Here is a 13,207-nt window from a genome sequence, read left to right on the forward strand (position 1 = left end):
CAAAGGGGCGGGGTCGGCGCCGGCCCGGCCCGCGGCTCCCTCTGCCGCCCCGCGCCCCGCCCGGCGCAGCAGGGAGCGCGGCGCCATGGAGGCCACGGGGGTGCTGCCGTTCGTGCGCGGCGTGGACCTCAGCGGCAACGACTTCAAGGTGAGCGGCGGGCGGCGCCGGGCTCCTCTCAGGCCGCCTCTTCCGCTCCGGCCGCGCCGGCCTCCGCTTCCTGCGCTGCCCGCTGGGGCCCGGGGCCGCCCGGGCCGGAGGGCGGGGCCGGATGGGGCGCTGCGGGGCTCGGGGGCCCCGCCCGAGCGGCCCCCGCTCGGGGCCCCGCCGGGAAGACCGAGGCCGCGCGGGCGCGGACGCCTGGGCTCGGTCCCGCCAGGGCGCGGGCTGGGAGCCCTGGCACCCGGGCACGGGGTCAGCGGGTCCTGCTCCGGCTCCGCCAGCCTTCCCTCCGCGGCCCCGGAGGACGCACGCCCAGGCCGGGCCTGGTCGCGGCCGCGCTGCTGCATCCCGCCGTCCCCGGGCGCGTCGCTGCCACGGCCCTGTTCCTGCCGCCCGTCCTGTGCCATCTTGGGCGAGTCACTTCCCCTTCCAGGGCCGCCTCGGTTTTCTCATTCCGGGAAGGGCCTTAAAAGTTTCCCTCTTGGAGCCCTGGCCGGAGTGGCTCAGCCAGTTGGAGGATCGTCCCGTACACCACAAGGTGGCGGGTTCAATTCCCGGTCAGGGCACATACTCAGGTTGCCTGCACCTGCTGGAGGTTGCAACCGACCCAGGGATGTTTCTCTCCCTTTCTCTCTCTAAAATCAGTTCTAAAAAGTTACCCTCTTGGAGACATGAATTCGTTGGTATGGGCCCTGGGTGGAGCTGCTGGACTAATAGACCAGGGCCACAAAGAGCCGACACCGAACCTGCCAACCAGTTGGTGGGTGAGGCAGTTCTAGAGAGTCAGGGGTGAGGTGGGCAGCGCCAGTGACCAGAGGATGCAGGGCCGGAGTGAAGGCGAGAGCTGGCCTGGTACTAGGAGGGTCAGCCCAGGCTGAAGGGAGGGTGAGTGGGGAGACTCCCGCTGGAGTCCATTTAGTGTCAGCCTGGGCCTGCAGGGTTGAGGGAACCCAGACTTCTGCTGGGGGCAGGGGTCAGCCGGGCCGGGGCTGAGGAGGTAGGCAAGTTCTTTTTTCTGCATTTATCCACACGTGCACACACCTTTGACCCCATGGACCACCACTTTCTTCTACCTCCATCTCCCCCATCCTCACTTGGGGTCTCCTCCATGTGTCCTCTCCAGATTGGAAGTCTGAGTCACTGGCCAGGAATGTGCTGTAGAGGGAAGGGGACACCAGCCAAGGCACTGGAGGCATATGGTACCCCAGGCTCCCTGCCATGAGGGCTGGGAGTACTGAGTGGGCATTTAGATTTAGGGCGGGGTGAATGAATGAATGAGGCAGTGCCTTTGCAGGGTGGGGAGCTGGGGTCTTGCAGCAGGGATTTGGACCTTGCCACAAATGGCTTGTATGCTGATGGCAGGATGGGGGCACAGGTAGGACCTTGGCAGAGGCTCAAGGTACCAGTGGTGCAGCCGTATCCTGGAATGCGGGGCGAAGGCATTTGAGCCAAGCTGACCACACAGCTGGGTGCTGGAGACGTCATCTGGAACAAGCCAGTTCCATCCCGACCCCCCAGGGCTCAGAATCCAGTAAGAGACAGGTCTTACGCCAACAGCCATCCTAACAGTGATTTCTCACAACGCTTCTGTCATAAGGGGCTTTTATTAGCCCTACTTTATGGTGAGGAAATTGAGGCACAGAGTGGCAAAGTGAGTTGTCCAGGGTCACACAGCTGGTGAGAGTTGGCTCTGTTGCTCCCCAGAGGTTTCCATGGGCAGTTGAGGGCCATAGAGGGTGATAGAGCAGGAACGTTCCTCTCCCAGACCAGCCTCACCCTCAATATTCCCAGGGAGGCTACTTCCCTGAGAATGTCAAGGCCATGACCAGTCTGCGATGGCTGAAGCTGAACCGCACCGGCCTCTGCTACCTGCCAGAGGAGTTGGCTGCCCTGCAGAAGCTGGTAAGGGGCTTTCATCTAGCAGGGTGGGTATCAGTGGGTGGGGCTGGAGTGGGTGGACAGGGCCCGTGCGAAGGCAGATGACAGAGAAAGATGTTGATAGCTGTGGCAGAGCTGGCAGAGAGGGAGGAAGCACCCTATTGCATGACGCGTGCAAGACGCTGGGTCTGTGAGGGAGGGTTGCTCTAGAGGTGGACTGTGCCTGTGTGGCCAAGGGACCCCTGAATGGTATAGAGCTGTGGTGGCAGATGGAGGCTCCATAGACACCCTACCCACCCCACTGAGCCTCTGCTCCTTTGTCCTGGTCCAGGAGCACTTGTCTGTGAGCCACAACAACCTGACCACGCTTCATGGGGAGCTGTCTAGCCTGCCATCTCTTCGGGTAAGTGTTGCTAGAGGCCACCAAGCTTGTGGGTGGGGACTGGGGTCTAGCCAGGGGCGTGAGGGCAGGGCCAGACCCCAAGCTGGTCCATCACCTCTGCCCATCCCTGTGTCAGGCTCAGGTGCTCATTCCTAAGGGGAGGGCATAATAATGTCCAGTGTTAAGTAGCCTATGGGAAAAAAAGGTAAAAAATCCAAAATTCCACCTATTTTAGGCAACTGCAATAATAACTGATAGTGGCTAAGCACCATTCCAGCTGTTTCATGTGGGTTTTTTCTTACACCCTGACCTCTACCAAGTTCACAGAGAAGGACATTTGGCCACAGAGGCAGGTCACTTGCTAGAGGTCACATAGCCAGGCAGTGGTGGAGCTGGGGTAGGGTGGGGTCTGCCCAGAAGGGGAGGTGGTCAGTGTGGTCTGCTCATACTTCTGCTCTTCGTAGAGCTTCTGATACTCCAGAACGCCAGGGTCCTGGCCAGACCTTTTGGGCCTTGGCGAAGGTCATTCCCATCCAAAACCACAGCCCTGAGATGTTAAGGACTCAGGCTGCTTGAGTTCAAATTAGCTCTGCCGCTTCCTGCTGGCATTACCTCGGACAAGTCCCTTCCACTTTCTGGGAGGATTCAGTGGGCAACCACTGCGAAGCACCAGGGTACCACACAGACAGGGCAAAGGAGAGGCGGCTGCAGCACAGCCCCTGCTGTTACTTGTAGTCACGGCACCATTCACCAACCTCTCCTCTCTACCCCTCGAACTTTCTACACATCTGTAGCACAAGGTTTCATTCCTAAGGGAAGAGAAAACATGCTTACTCAGTCCACACTGATTTTTCTTTAGGCCAACCCCTCTTGCTGTTCTAGAATCCCTGACAGAGCTATATCCCCATCTTGCCCTCTGGAAATGAGAAGAAGAGGGATTGTTTAATCAGAAAAGGTTCCCTGAGAACCCTGTGCTGAGCTCTGGGGCCCATTTGAGCTGGGCTTGGACATGTGAATAGAAGCCCATACGGAGACTAGGAAGAACTTGCCAGGAGAAGGGACAATAAGCAAAGGCCAGGTGGGAGAGCACTCAGGCCTGGCATCCAGTGAACTTCCTGAGGAAGTGTCCCTCCCTGATCTCTGCTTCTCCTGGGGAAGGAAGTGAGGAATCACAGATTCATGGTTTATCCCCAGGCCATCGTGGCTCGAGCCAACAGCCTGAAGAATTCTGGAGTACCTGATGACATCTTCAAGCTGGATGACCTCTCAGTCCTGGTCAGTGGTCACCTACCCACTATGATGGTCCCTGGGGCCATTGTTATCCCATTTTACAGATGGGCAAACTGAGGCTTAGAGTAGGCAGTGTCTTGCCCAAGGTTACTCATGAAGTCAGGTCCTTAACCTAGCCACCCTTCCTGCCAGGGTCCTTGGCTGTCTCCCTCTGGCCCTGAAACCCCCTCATCTGCTCTCCTCTCAGTGCCCTGCCTGATCTCCCAGCCTGACAGAGGACTGGTGAGGTAGGACCAGCACTGACCCCTGACTTGGCCTTATCTCTTCTACCCAGGACTTGAGCTACAACCAGCTGACGGAGTGCCCTCGGGAGCTGGAGAATGCCAAGAACATGCTAGTGCTCAACCTCAGCCATAACAGGTGCCTGTTGGGCCAGGGAGGTGAGCTGGGCAGGGCCACAACACAGTGGGGGCCAGGTGGGCCCTAGAAGTGGACAGTGGTGCTGACTGGGCGGCCCCTGCTTGCCTCGCTTCCTTTCTCCCTCCCTCCTGCCCACAGCATTGATACCATCCCCAACCAGCTCTTCATCAACCTCACTGACCTGCTATACCTGGACCTCAGCGAGAACCACCTGGAGAGCTTGCCGCCACAGATGCGCCGCCTGGTGCACCTGCAGACGCTCGTGCTCAACGGGAACCCGCTGCAGCACGCACAGCTCCGGTCAGCAGCGCTCGGGCCACACCCTCCAGAGTCCAGCCCTCGGGAATCTGGCCTAGTCCCTTAGCTCCCCAGTAGCCCTGACCCTTTCCATTTTGAGTTTGGTGTGGGCTGTGTCCCTTAGCCAGGCCCCACCTAGGTCCCCTCCCCTGTCCACCTCACCCGGCAGCTGTCCTTGGCCTGGTCCCCATAGGCCCTCTCAGCCCCATGCTCTTTCCCCTTCCTCTGGCCTGACCACCCACATCTCCCTGCAGGCAGCTCCCAGCTCTGACAGCCCTGCAGACTCTGCACCTGAGGAACACCCAGCGCACCCAGGGCAACCTCCCCACCAGCCTGGAGGGCCTGAGCAACCTCGCAGGTCGGCAGCCCTGGGTACCCTTCAGCCCCTGGTCCCCTCAGGTCCCTCACTTCCTAAGGATGAAGGCGTTGAACCCTGCTTCTCTGACCACCCCCAAAAGGAAAGGATAGGATTTGGTTATGCTATGATTATCTCTGCTATTATCACAGTTACTAGTAACCACACCAGGTCATGAGCACCAACTTTGTGCTTAGACCCACTTGTGTGAGGAAGTTTTTCCTGAGGCCCAGGGAGGGTAAATCACATGCTGAAAGCCATAGAGCCTGGACTGGCTGCCTCTGGAGTTGTCTGTGTGTTCCTGGCTAATGCGCCTCACCTTGTGCCCAGATGTGGACCTGTCCTGCAATGACCTGACACGGGTGCCCGAGTGCCTGTATACCCTCTCCAACCTGCGCCGCCTCAACCTCAGCAGCAACCAGATCACAGAGCTGTCCTTGTGCATTGACCAGTGGGTACATGTGGAGACCTTGAACCTGTCCCGAAATCAGCTCACTTCACTGCCTGTGAGTGCAGACCTGGGGAGGGGGACAGGAAGGCTACTGGGCCACCTTGGCTGCTACCCCTGACTCCCACCCCTGCCTGCTTTCCCTCCAGTCAGCCATTTGCAAGCTGACCAAACTGAAGAAGCTGTACCTGAACTCCAACAATCTAGACTTCGATGGACTGCCCTCAGGCATTGGCAAGCTGGCCAGCCTGCAGGAGTTCATGGCTGCCAATAACAACCTGGAGCTGATCCCTGAAAGCCTCTGCAGGTGTTGGGACGAGGCTGGGCACGTGGGCGGGGGAGTCATGGCATAGAAAACCCTAGAATGATAGCTGGAACCCACCCTATTGTCTTCATGCATCATACAAAATGGATGAATTAATTGGACTTTGCGGACAAGGACCACGCAGGCCTGTGCCAACAATTCCCACTTGGGTTCCCCGGAGCACCCTTTAGGAGGACACTGATAGGCACAAGGCTGGGGCAGTTCCACTGCCATGGGCGTTTGGGACACAGTGCTGTTCCCATTCCCTTCTAGAGGGTACATTGTCCACTAATGTGGTCTCCTGACTCTGAAAAGTCCTTTAGGCAGAGAACAGAGGACCCCTGCCCCCCCCCCCAGCAGATTCCAAACTAATTGGAGCACAGGACATATTTTTTGGTGTTTATATCCAGAGGCCCTTAATCTGCAGGTTACTTGGAAAAATTCTGCTCCGTCAAAGTGACAGAAAGAACTTCCCAGTCCCTTAACCCTGAGAAGCCTCCAGTGGCATGTGCTCCAGCCTTCCTGCTCTCTCAGCACATCAGAGCTCACTAGTGTCTTAACCAGCCAGGCCATACAGTCCTCTGGCCCTACCTGCCTCCCCTCCCCCAGGACTAGAAGTTTCCCTGCCCCTCATCTGTCACCTCTCTGAGGCCCTGGCTCTGTCCTCACAGGTGTACAAAGCTGAGGAAACTTGTCCTGAACAAGAACCGCCTGGTGACCCTCCCAGAGGCCATCCACTTCCTGCCAGAGATCCAGGTCCGGGCAGACCCAGGCTGGCACTTAGCTGGGGGCAGTTTGGTGGGGAAGGCAGAGGTGTAGACAGACCTTCAAGAAAGACCAAGCACAGAGGTGTCATTGGAGTGAGGGGGACCCAGCAGAGGCCTCCTGGAGGGATGGCCATTGCCAGGGTGCTTTTGGGGAGAAGGTGAGCTACGTACCTGTGTCCATATCATGCTGGACAGCGTCATTTAAGTCCCACAGAAGGGAAAACTAAAGCCCAGGATGGGCATTTGCTGAGCTGAGATGAGAACACAGGCCCCTGGCCCCAGCCCTGGGCCTCAGCCCTGGCAGCTGCAAAGAGCAAGAAACAAGGTTTGGTGTGGCTGGGAATTGGGACTCAGGCTCAGCGCCACCTCTGCTCACCCCATGAGGCAGGTCCTAGACGTTCGGGAGAACCCCAGCCTGGTCATGCCTCCCAAGCCCGCTGACCGCACTGCCGAGTGGTACAACATCGACTTCTCACTGCAGAACCAGCTCCGGCTGGCAGGTGCCTCTCCTGCCACAGTGGCTGCAGCAGCAGCTGGTAAGTGGGGAAGGTCTGGCCAGGGTAAGAATGGGAGGCTCCTCTGGGACTCTACTTAGCCACCTACAAGTTGGGTAGAACAGAGCTCTCTGGACACTGGTGGATGGGGTTGGCCCCTGGTTGGCTGGATGCCCCAGGGGCACGCCAAGCCAGGGTTTAGCTGTTTGCCTCTCTCCTAAGCAGGGGGTGGGCCTAAGGATCCCCTGGCTCGAAAGATGCGACTACGGAGGCGCAAGGACTCCGCCCAGGATGACCAGGCCAAGCAGGTGCTGAAGGGCATGTCAGATGTGGCCCAGGAAAAGAACAAAAAGCAGGAGGTAAGTCAGGCCAAGAGCTGGGACAGGGCAGGTGACCCTGGACTCTAGTGGAGACGGACTGTGTGACCCAGGCCAAGATGGAAGGGGGACCTGAGGTGGGGCAAGACTAGAGATGCCAGCGTGAGTACCTGCACAGAGCCAATCCATGCACTGTGACTGTGACCCCAGGAGAGCACTGATGCCCGAGCCCCGGGGGGTAAGGTGCGGCGCTGGGACCAGGGCCTGGAGAAGCCACGCCTCGACTACTCAGAGTTCTTCACAGAGGATGTGGGTCAGCTGCCTGGCTTGACCATCTGGCAGATCGAAAACTTCGTGCCTGTGCTCGTGGAGGAAGCCTTACATGGCAAGTTCTATGAGGCCGACTGCTACATCGTGCTCAAGGTGAGAGTTCGGCACAGGCTGGGGTGCATGAGCCCCAGTAGACCTTACCCTAGAAAGCTCAGAATCCCCAGCTCCACAGTTTTGTTCATTGAGGCAAGGTGGAAGGGGAAGGTTTTGCAAAGGAGGCCAGGTAGAGATGGCCAAGGCAGAGGTGTGGCAGTGCAACCCATCCTGGGGCCAGGGAGCCTGTGCCCATCAGAGCAGCCTCTCAGGTGAGCTAGGGACCCAGGACTGCCTGGTGAGGGCTGACACGACTGTGACCTGGCCTCCAGACCTTTCTCGATGACAGCAGCTCTCTGAACTGGGAGATCTACTACTGGATTGGTGGGGAGGCCACACTTGACAAGAAGGCTTGTTCTGCCATCCACGCGGTGAACCTGCGCAACTACCTGGGTGCGGAGTGCCGCACCATACGGGAGGAGATGGGCGATGAGAGCGAGGAGTTCCTGCAGGTGCCATGGGCTAGAAGGGCCTTACATGGGGCAGGATTGGAAGGGTGGGCCAAGGGTGGTGGGCATGGCTAATGGGGCAGGACAGGGAGCTGAGACCAAAGGTTTTTTGGGTCAGGACCTGAAGAAGGAGGCAGGGACAAAAGCAGTGAAGTCAGGGGAGTGAGATAAGGCCAAAGGTGGGGAGCCTGGGTCAGTGGAGGTCTAGAGGGAGATGGGGATCTGGGGCCAATATGGCTAGGTGGCGGGGTCAATATGGCTAGGTGGCAGGGCCACCAGCTAGGCACCAAGGAGGCAGGGCCAAGGGCTGGATCAAGTCCAGGGTTAGTGAGCTGTGCTGGCCCTCCTCCAGCTGTTTACGTGTAGATGAGGCCGCACACGTGAGATTTTACCCAGATTCACACGTGTGCCGTCTTCATAAATCTGCTTGCTTCTGTACATGGATACACATATCTAAACATTCTGTGCGTATCTAAATGGGCACAGGAGCGAACACATTCATCCATCTGTACATCTTAGCACTCCAGTGTGCACCTGTGTTTATAGACAGATCTTACTTCTCCTTTTTAACTTCATCACAGATTTGTAGCACCTGGTGCGCCTGTATACAAGGTGGTATTTGGTGGGAGGTGGCATTAGCTCAGTGATAAAGCACTGCGCCCTCACACGTACAGGTGTTTGATAACGACATTGCCTACATTGAGGGTGGAACAGCCAGTGGCTTCTACACTGTAGAGGACACGCACTATGTCACCAGGTGAGAGGGTATGGGGTGGGTCGCACTGACCTGGATTCAGCTTGGAAGGATTGGGGGAGGGTGTTAGTGGCAAACTGGTCCTTTGGTGTCCCCTCCAAGCCACTTTTGCTCCGGCCTCCAGGATGTACCGTGTGTATGGGAAAAAGAACATCAAGTTGGAGCCTGTGCCACTCAAGGGAGCCTCCCTGGACCCCAGGTGAGCACCAATGACATGAGGTGGGAGTGCTGGACTCTGAATGTCCCCCTACCCACTAGTGAGGGACAGATGTGGGCTCTAGAAGAAGCCTTCCAGCAACTCTTTTAGTTCTAAAACCCCATAATGAGGGACTTGGGGTGGGTTTGGGGCCTGGGGACAGTCATTGCCTGTACCTGTCACAGTCCTTCCTGTCCTTCCTGTCCAGGTTTGTTTTCCTGCTGGACCGAGGGCTGGACATCTACGTGTGGCGGGGGGCCCAGGCCACGCTGAGTAGCACTACTAAAACCAGGTATGAGGACTACACTCTGCTCAGACATGGTGAGGGGTTTTGTGTAATGCAAAATTGTCACCTAAGAAGGGACATGGGCCTTACTAAGAGCTTTGCACCTGTCCTCAGGCTCTTTGCAGAAAAAATTAACAAGAACGAGCGGAAAGGGAAGGCAGAGATCACACTGCTGGTGCAGGGCCAGGAGCCTCCAGAATTCTGGGAGGCACTAGGTGGTGAGCCTTCTGAGATCAAGAAGCACGTCCCTGATGACTTCTGGCCACCCCAGCCCAAGCTGTATAAGGTGAGCTGCGCTGCAGGGCTGGCCTGACTTCACCAGTGGTCTGGTTGGGGGGATGGGCCATGTATCACTGTGGTGACTTTGTCTTCATCAGGACTTTGGTGTGGAGAGGGCAAGGTCTAAGCAAAGGTCTGGAGGCTGGCTGAGTCAGGCCATAAGAATGGTGTTAGGGTGTGTTTCCTGGAAGGGGCTGGAGAGGGAGGCTGAGTGTGCCTGGGGGCCAGGCCTGAGAACCTGGCCTTCATTCTGTAGGTGGAAGCCATGGGGTATTGTGAACAGAAAAAGGACAGGTTAAAAAATTAGAAACAATAGTAAGTTCTGGAGAGGGTAGGCAGGTAAAACACCATTTACAAGTACTTCTTCGTTGCCCTGGCCAGTGTGGCTCAGTGGTTAGACTGTCAGCCCTATACCAAGGGGTCTTGGGTTCAATTACCAGCCAGGGCACATACCTGGGTGCATAATGTAGACAACCAATTGATGTGTCTCTCACATTGATGTTTCTCTTTCTCTCTCCTTCCCTCCCTCCTTCCCTTCCTCTCTCTGAAAAGCAGTGGAAAAAAAATATCTTCGGGTGAGGGTTAACAACAAATTTAAAAGTCCTTCCACTAGTAGGATAGCCTTAAAATGACCTTGGAGTGGAGGGAAGAAACTAAGGCCCAGAGAGGAGTAAGCAGTGGACCTGAAAGCACACAGCAGGCCAGGGCCAGGCTCCAAATCAACGGCTGTTATGGGTGGGGCTTGTCCCCAGATCCTGCCCCTACAGCGCTTACCTTTCCTCCTGCTAGGTGGGCCTGGGCTTGGGCTACCTGGAGCTTCCCCAGATCAACTACAAGCTGTCTGTGGAACATAAGAAGCCGCCCAAGGTGGAACTGATGCCGGGGATGCGGCTGGTGAGACGCACAGGGAGGAGGGCGAGGAGGCAGGACCCTTCCCCTTTAGCCCAGCACTGGTTGACCTCCAGCCTCTGGCCCCGCAGCTGCAGAGTCTGCTGGACACACGCTGCGTGTACATTTTGGACTGTTGGTCCGACGTGTTCATCTGGCTTGGCCGCAAGTCCCCGCGCCTTGTACGGGCTGCTGCCCTCAAGCTGGGCCAGGAGCTGTGCGGGATGCTGCACCGGCCGCGTTACGCCATGGTCAGCCGCAGCCTCGAGGGCACTGAAGCCCAGGTAGGCTGTGTGGTCCAGCTGCGCAAGCCACACCCCCGGGGACTCCGCCCCAAGATTCTGCTGACCAAGCCCCGACCCTTCTGTGACTCGATTACTGCCCTGCAGAGCTGAGCCCAAGCCCACCGCTGCCGCAGCCGCCTAGGCCCGGGCCCCGCCCGCCTGCCCCGCCCAGCCCGGTCCCTAGGCCCGCCTTCCCCGCGCTCCTCCCCTCTGTAGCGTGCCCCTCCCACCCAGGTTCCTAGGCCCTGCCCTCGCTTCCCCGGCCCCGCCCCCCGAGCCTCACCAGATCTGCTTCCGCCCCAGCCTTCACCGCGCCGACCCCCACTCGTGTTTGCTCCCCCTTGGCAGGTGTTCAAGGCCAAGTTCAAGAACTGGGATGACGTGTTGACGGTGGACTATACACGCAATGCAGAGGCCGTGCTGCAGGGCCTGGGACTTGCAGGGAAGGTGAAGCGTGACGCTGAGAAGAAAGATGAGATGAAGGCCGACCTCACTGCACTCTTCTTGCCTAGGCAGCCGCCCATGGCGCTAGCAGAGGTGGGGCGGGGCCTAGGCTGGTGGGCGGGGCCTAGGCTGGTGGGTGGGGCGGGGCCTAGGCTGGTGGGTGGGGCGGGGCCTAGGCTGATGGTGGGGAGGGGCCTAGGCTGATAGGGCGGGGCGGGGCCTAGGCTGATGGTGGGGAGGGGCCTAGGCTGATAGGGCGGGGCGGGGCCTAGGCTGATGGTGGGGAGGGGCCTAGGCTGATGGTGGATGGATTAGGGAGGACCCCGCCCAAGATGACTGGGAGGAGGCTCTGTGTGGGTTCCTGCCGGGTGAGGAGGGGCCAGCTCCAGCAGCCCACCAGCAGGGGGCTCCCATGCAGGCGGAGCAGCTGATGGAGGAGTGGAACGAGGACCTCGATGGCATGGAGGGCTTTGTGCTCGAGGGTAAGAAGTTCGCACGGCTGCCTGAGGAGGAGTTCGGCCACTTCTACACGCAGGACTGCTACGTCTTCCTCTGCAGGTGCTGGCCCGGAGTGCCTCCCCGTACAGCCCCTCCGCTGCTCTGGGGCCCCTGCTCACTGCCCTCTGACCCTCAGGTACTGGGTCCCCGTGGAGTATGAGGAGGAGGAGAAGAAGGAAGAGAAAGAGGCAGAGGCCAGGGACGAGGGCAAAGAAGGCGAGGAGGCAGTGGCCGAGGTGGAGGAGAAACAGCCGGAGGAGGATTTCCAGTGCATCGTGTACTTCTGGCAGGGCCGGGAAGCCTCCAACATGGGCTGGCTCACCTTCACCTTCAGCCTGCAAAAGAAGTTCGAAAGCCTCTTTCCCGGCAAGCTAGAGGTGTGCCTGCCGGGCCCCGGCGGCTCAGTGCCATGCCCCCATGGCCTCTGGGGAGGTTCTGTGGGAATGAGACTCAGACCCAGGGAAGGCTTGGCCCATGAGAGGCAAGGTGGGGTCCAGGGAGCTGCCCATGACACTTCCACACACCCAGGTGGTGCGCATGACACAGCAGCAGGAGAACCCCAAGTTCCTGTCCCATTTCAAGAGGAAGTTCATCATCCACCGGGGCAGGAGGAAGGCTGCTCAGGGTGCCCTGCAGCCCAGCCTCTACCAGATTCGAACCAATGGCAGTGCCCTCTGTACCAGGTGCCTGGCTGGTGGAGGGGCAGGGGTGGGCAGGTGGGGTCAGTGAGCCACCCTGACTCCTTGCTGACCTCCTCCCTCCCCCAGGTGCATCCAGATCAACACCGACTCGAGCCTTCTCAACTCTGAGTTCTGCTTCATCCTCAAGGTGGGGTTGTAGGAGTGACCGGGACTATGGGTCAGGGTGGGGGGTTGTAGGGCAGACCTGACCTGAACCCTCTGCACTCTCCCCAGGTTCCCTTTGAGAGTGAGGACAACCAGGGCATCGTGTATGCATGGGTGGGCCGGGCATCGGACCCTGATGAGGCCAAACTGGCGGAGGACATATTGAACACTATGTTTGACGCCTCCTACAGCAAGCAGGTGACCGGGGCAGGCAGTGGCCAGATAGTGTAGCAAGGGCAGACAGGGACCCTGGACTGGACCAACCTTTTACCCACAGGTCATCAATGAAGGTGAAGAGCCTGAGAATTTCTTCTGGGTGGGCATAGGCACACAGAAGCCTTATGACGATGATGCTGAATTCATGAAGCACACCCGGCTGTTCCGGTGAGGCTGGGCCTAGACCCCTTCCCCAGCTTCCTCCTGAGTCCTGCTACTGCTGCTTATGACCCTTAGTCTCTCCCTGACCCATGACCTGCAGGTGCTCTAATGAGAAGGGTTACTTCGCAGTGACTGAGAAATGTTCTGACTTTTGCCAAGATGACCTGGCAGACGATGACATCATGTTGTTAGACAATGGCCAAGAGGTGAGACCCCTGCTGACCCTGCCCATTCAAGGAGCCCACCCATTTGTAAATGGGAATTCTGAGGCTACAAGGTAGGGAGTTCAAGTCCCCCATGAGACCACCTCCCCTGCCATACCTACAGGTCTATATGTGGGTGGGGACCCAGACAAGCCAGGTGGAGATCAAGCTGAGTCTGAAGGCCTGCCAGGTGAGCTGGGTGGAGGGGAGGGCTGAGGCTGGCCCCAG

General features: G+C 58.5%; 1 protein-coding gene across 3 annotated transcripts in view; it reads left to right on the top strand.

Moving 5' to 3' along the window:
• The window catches only part of FLII (FLII actin remodeling protein), a 13,748-nt gene continuing 541 nt past the window's right edge, over positions 1-13,207 (top strand). Inside the window, exons 1-29 of one of the 3 annotated variants that reach the window (XM_081162695.1) lie at positions 1-148; positions 1,952-2,062; positions 2,370-2,441; positions 3,615-3,695; positions 3,985-4,070; positions 4,209-4,370; positions 4,622-4,725; positions 5,053-5,228; positions 5,320-5,477; positions 6,146-6,230; positions 6,630-6,777; positions 6,958-7,094; positions 7,263-7,475; positions 7,748-7,927; positions 8,599-8,681; positions 8,803-8,877; positions 9,083-9,166; positions 9,275-9,446; positions 10,229-10,333; positions 10,420-10,611; positions 10,960-11,148; positions 11,474-11,613; positions 11,690-11,930; positions 12,082-12,236; positions 12,321-12,381; positions 12,468-12,596; positions 12,676-12,782; positions 12,877-12,982; positions 13,104-13,169. In XM_081162695.1, the coding sequence (XP_081018821.1) occupies positions 86-148; positions 1,952-2,062; positions 2,370-2,441; positions 3,615-3,695; positions 3,985-4,070; positions 4,209-4,370; positions 4,622-4,725; positions 5,053-5,228; positions 5,320-5,477; positions 6,146-6,230; positions 6,630-6,777; positions 6,958-7,094; positions 7,263-7,475; positions 7,748-7,927; positions 8,599-8,681; positions 8,803-8,877; positions 9,083-9,166; positions 9,275-9,446; positions 10,229-10,333; positions 10,420-10,611; positions 10,960-11,148; positions 11,474-11,613; positions 11,690-11,930; positions 12,082-12,236; positions 12,321-12,381; positions 12,468-12,596; positions 12,676-12,782; positions 12,877-12,982; positions 13,104-13,169 (3,681 nt within the window). In that variant the 5' untranslated portion in view covers positions 1-85. Of the gene's footprint in view, positions 149-1,297; positions 1,360-1,951; positions 2,063-2,369; positions 2,442-3,614; positions 3,696-3,984; positions 4,071-4,208; positions 4,371-4,621; positions 4,726-5,052; positions 5,229-5,319; positions 5,478-6,145; positions 6,231-6,629; positions 6,778-6,957; positions 7,095-7,262; positions 7,476-7,747; positions 7,928-8,598; positions 8,682-8,802; positions 8,878-9,082; positions 9,167-9,274; positions 9,447-10,228; positions 10,334-10,419; positions 10,612-10,959; positions 11,149-11,473; positions 11,614-11,689; positions 11,931-12,081; positions 12,237-12,320; positions 12,382-12,467; positions 12,597-12,675; positions 12,783-12,876; positions 12,983-13,103; positions 13,170-13,207 lie in introns of those variants that run through there. The other 2 variants (XM_081162696.1, XM_081162697.1) reach the window with 2 other exon arrangements.

This window comes from Miniopterus schreibersii (genome assembly GCF_964146895.1).
Source record: "Miniopterus schreibersii genome assembly, chromosome: 16".
In the NCBI taxonomy this organism is placed as follows: Eukaryota; Metazoa; Chordata; class Mammalia; order Chiroptera; family Miniopteridae; genus Miniopterus; species Miniopterus schreibersii.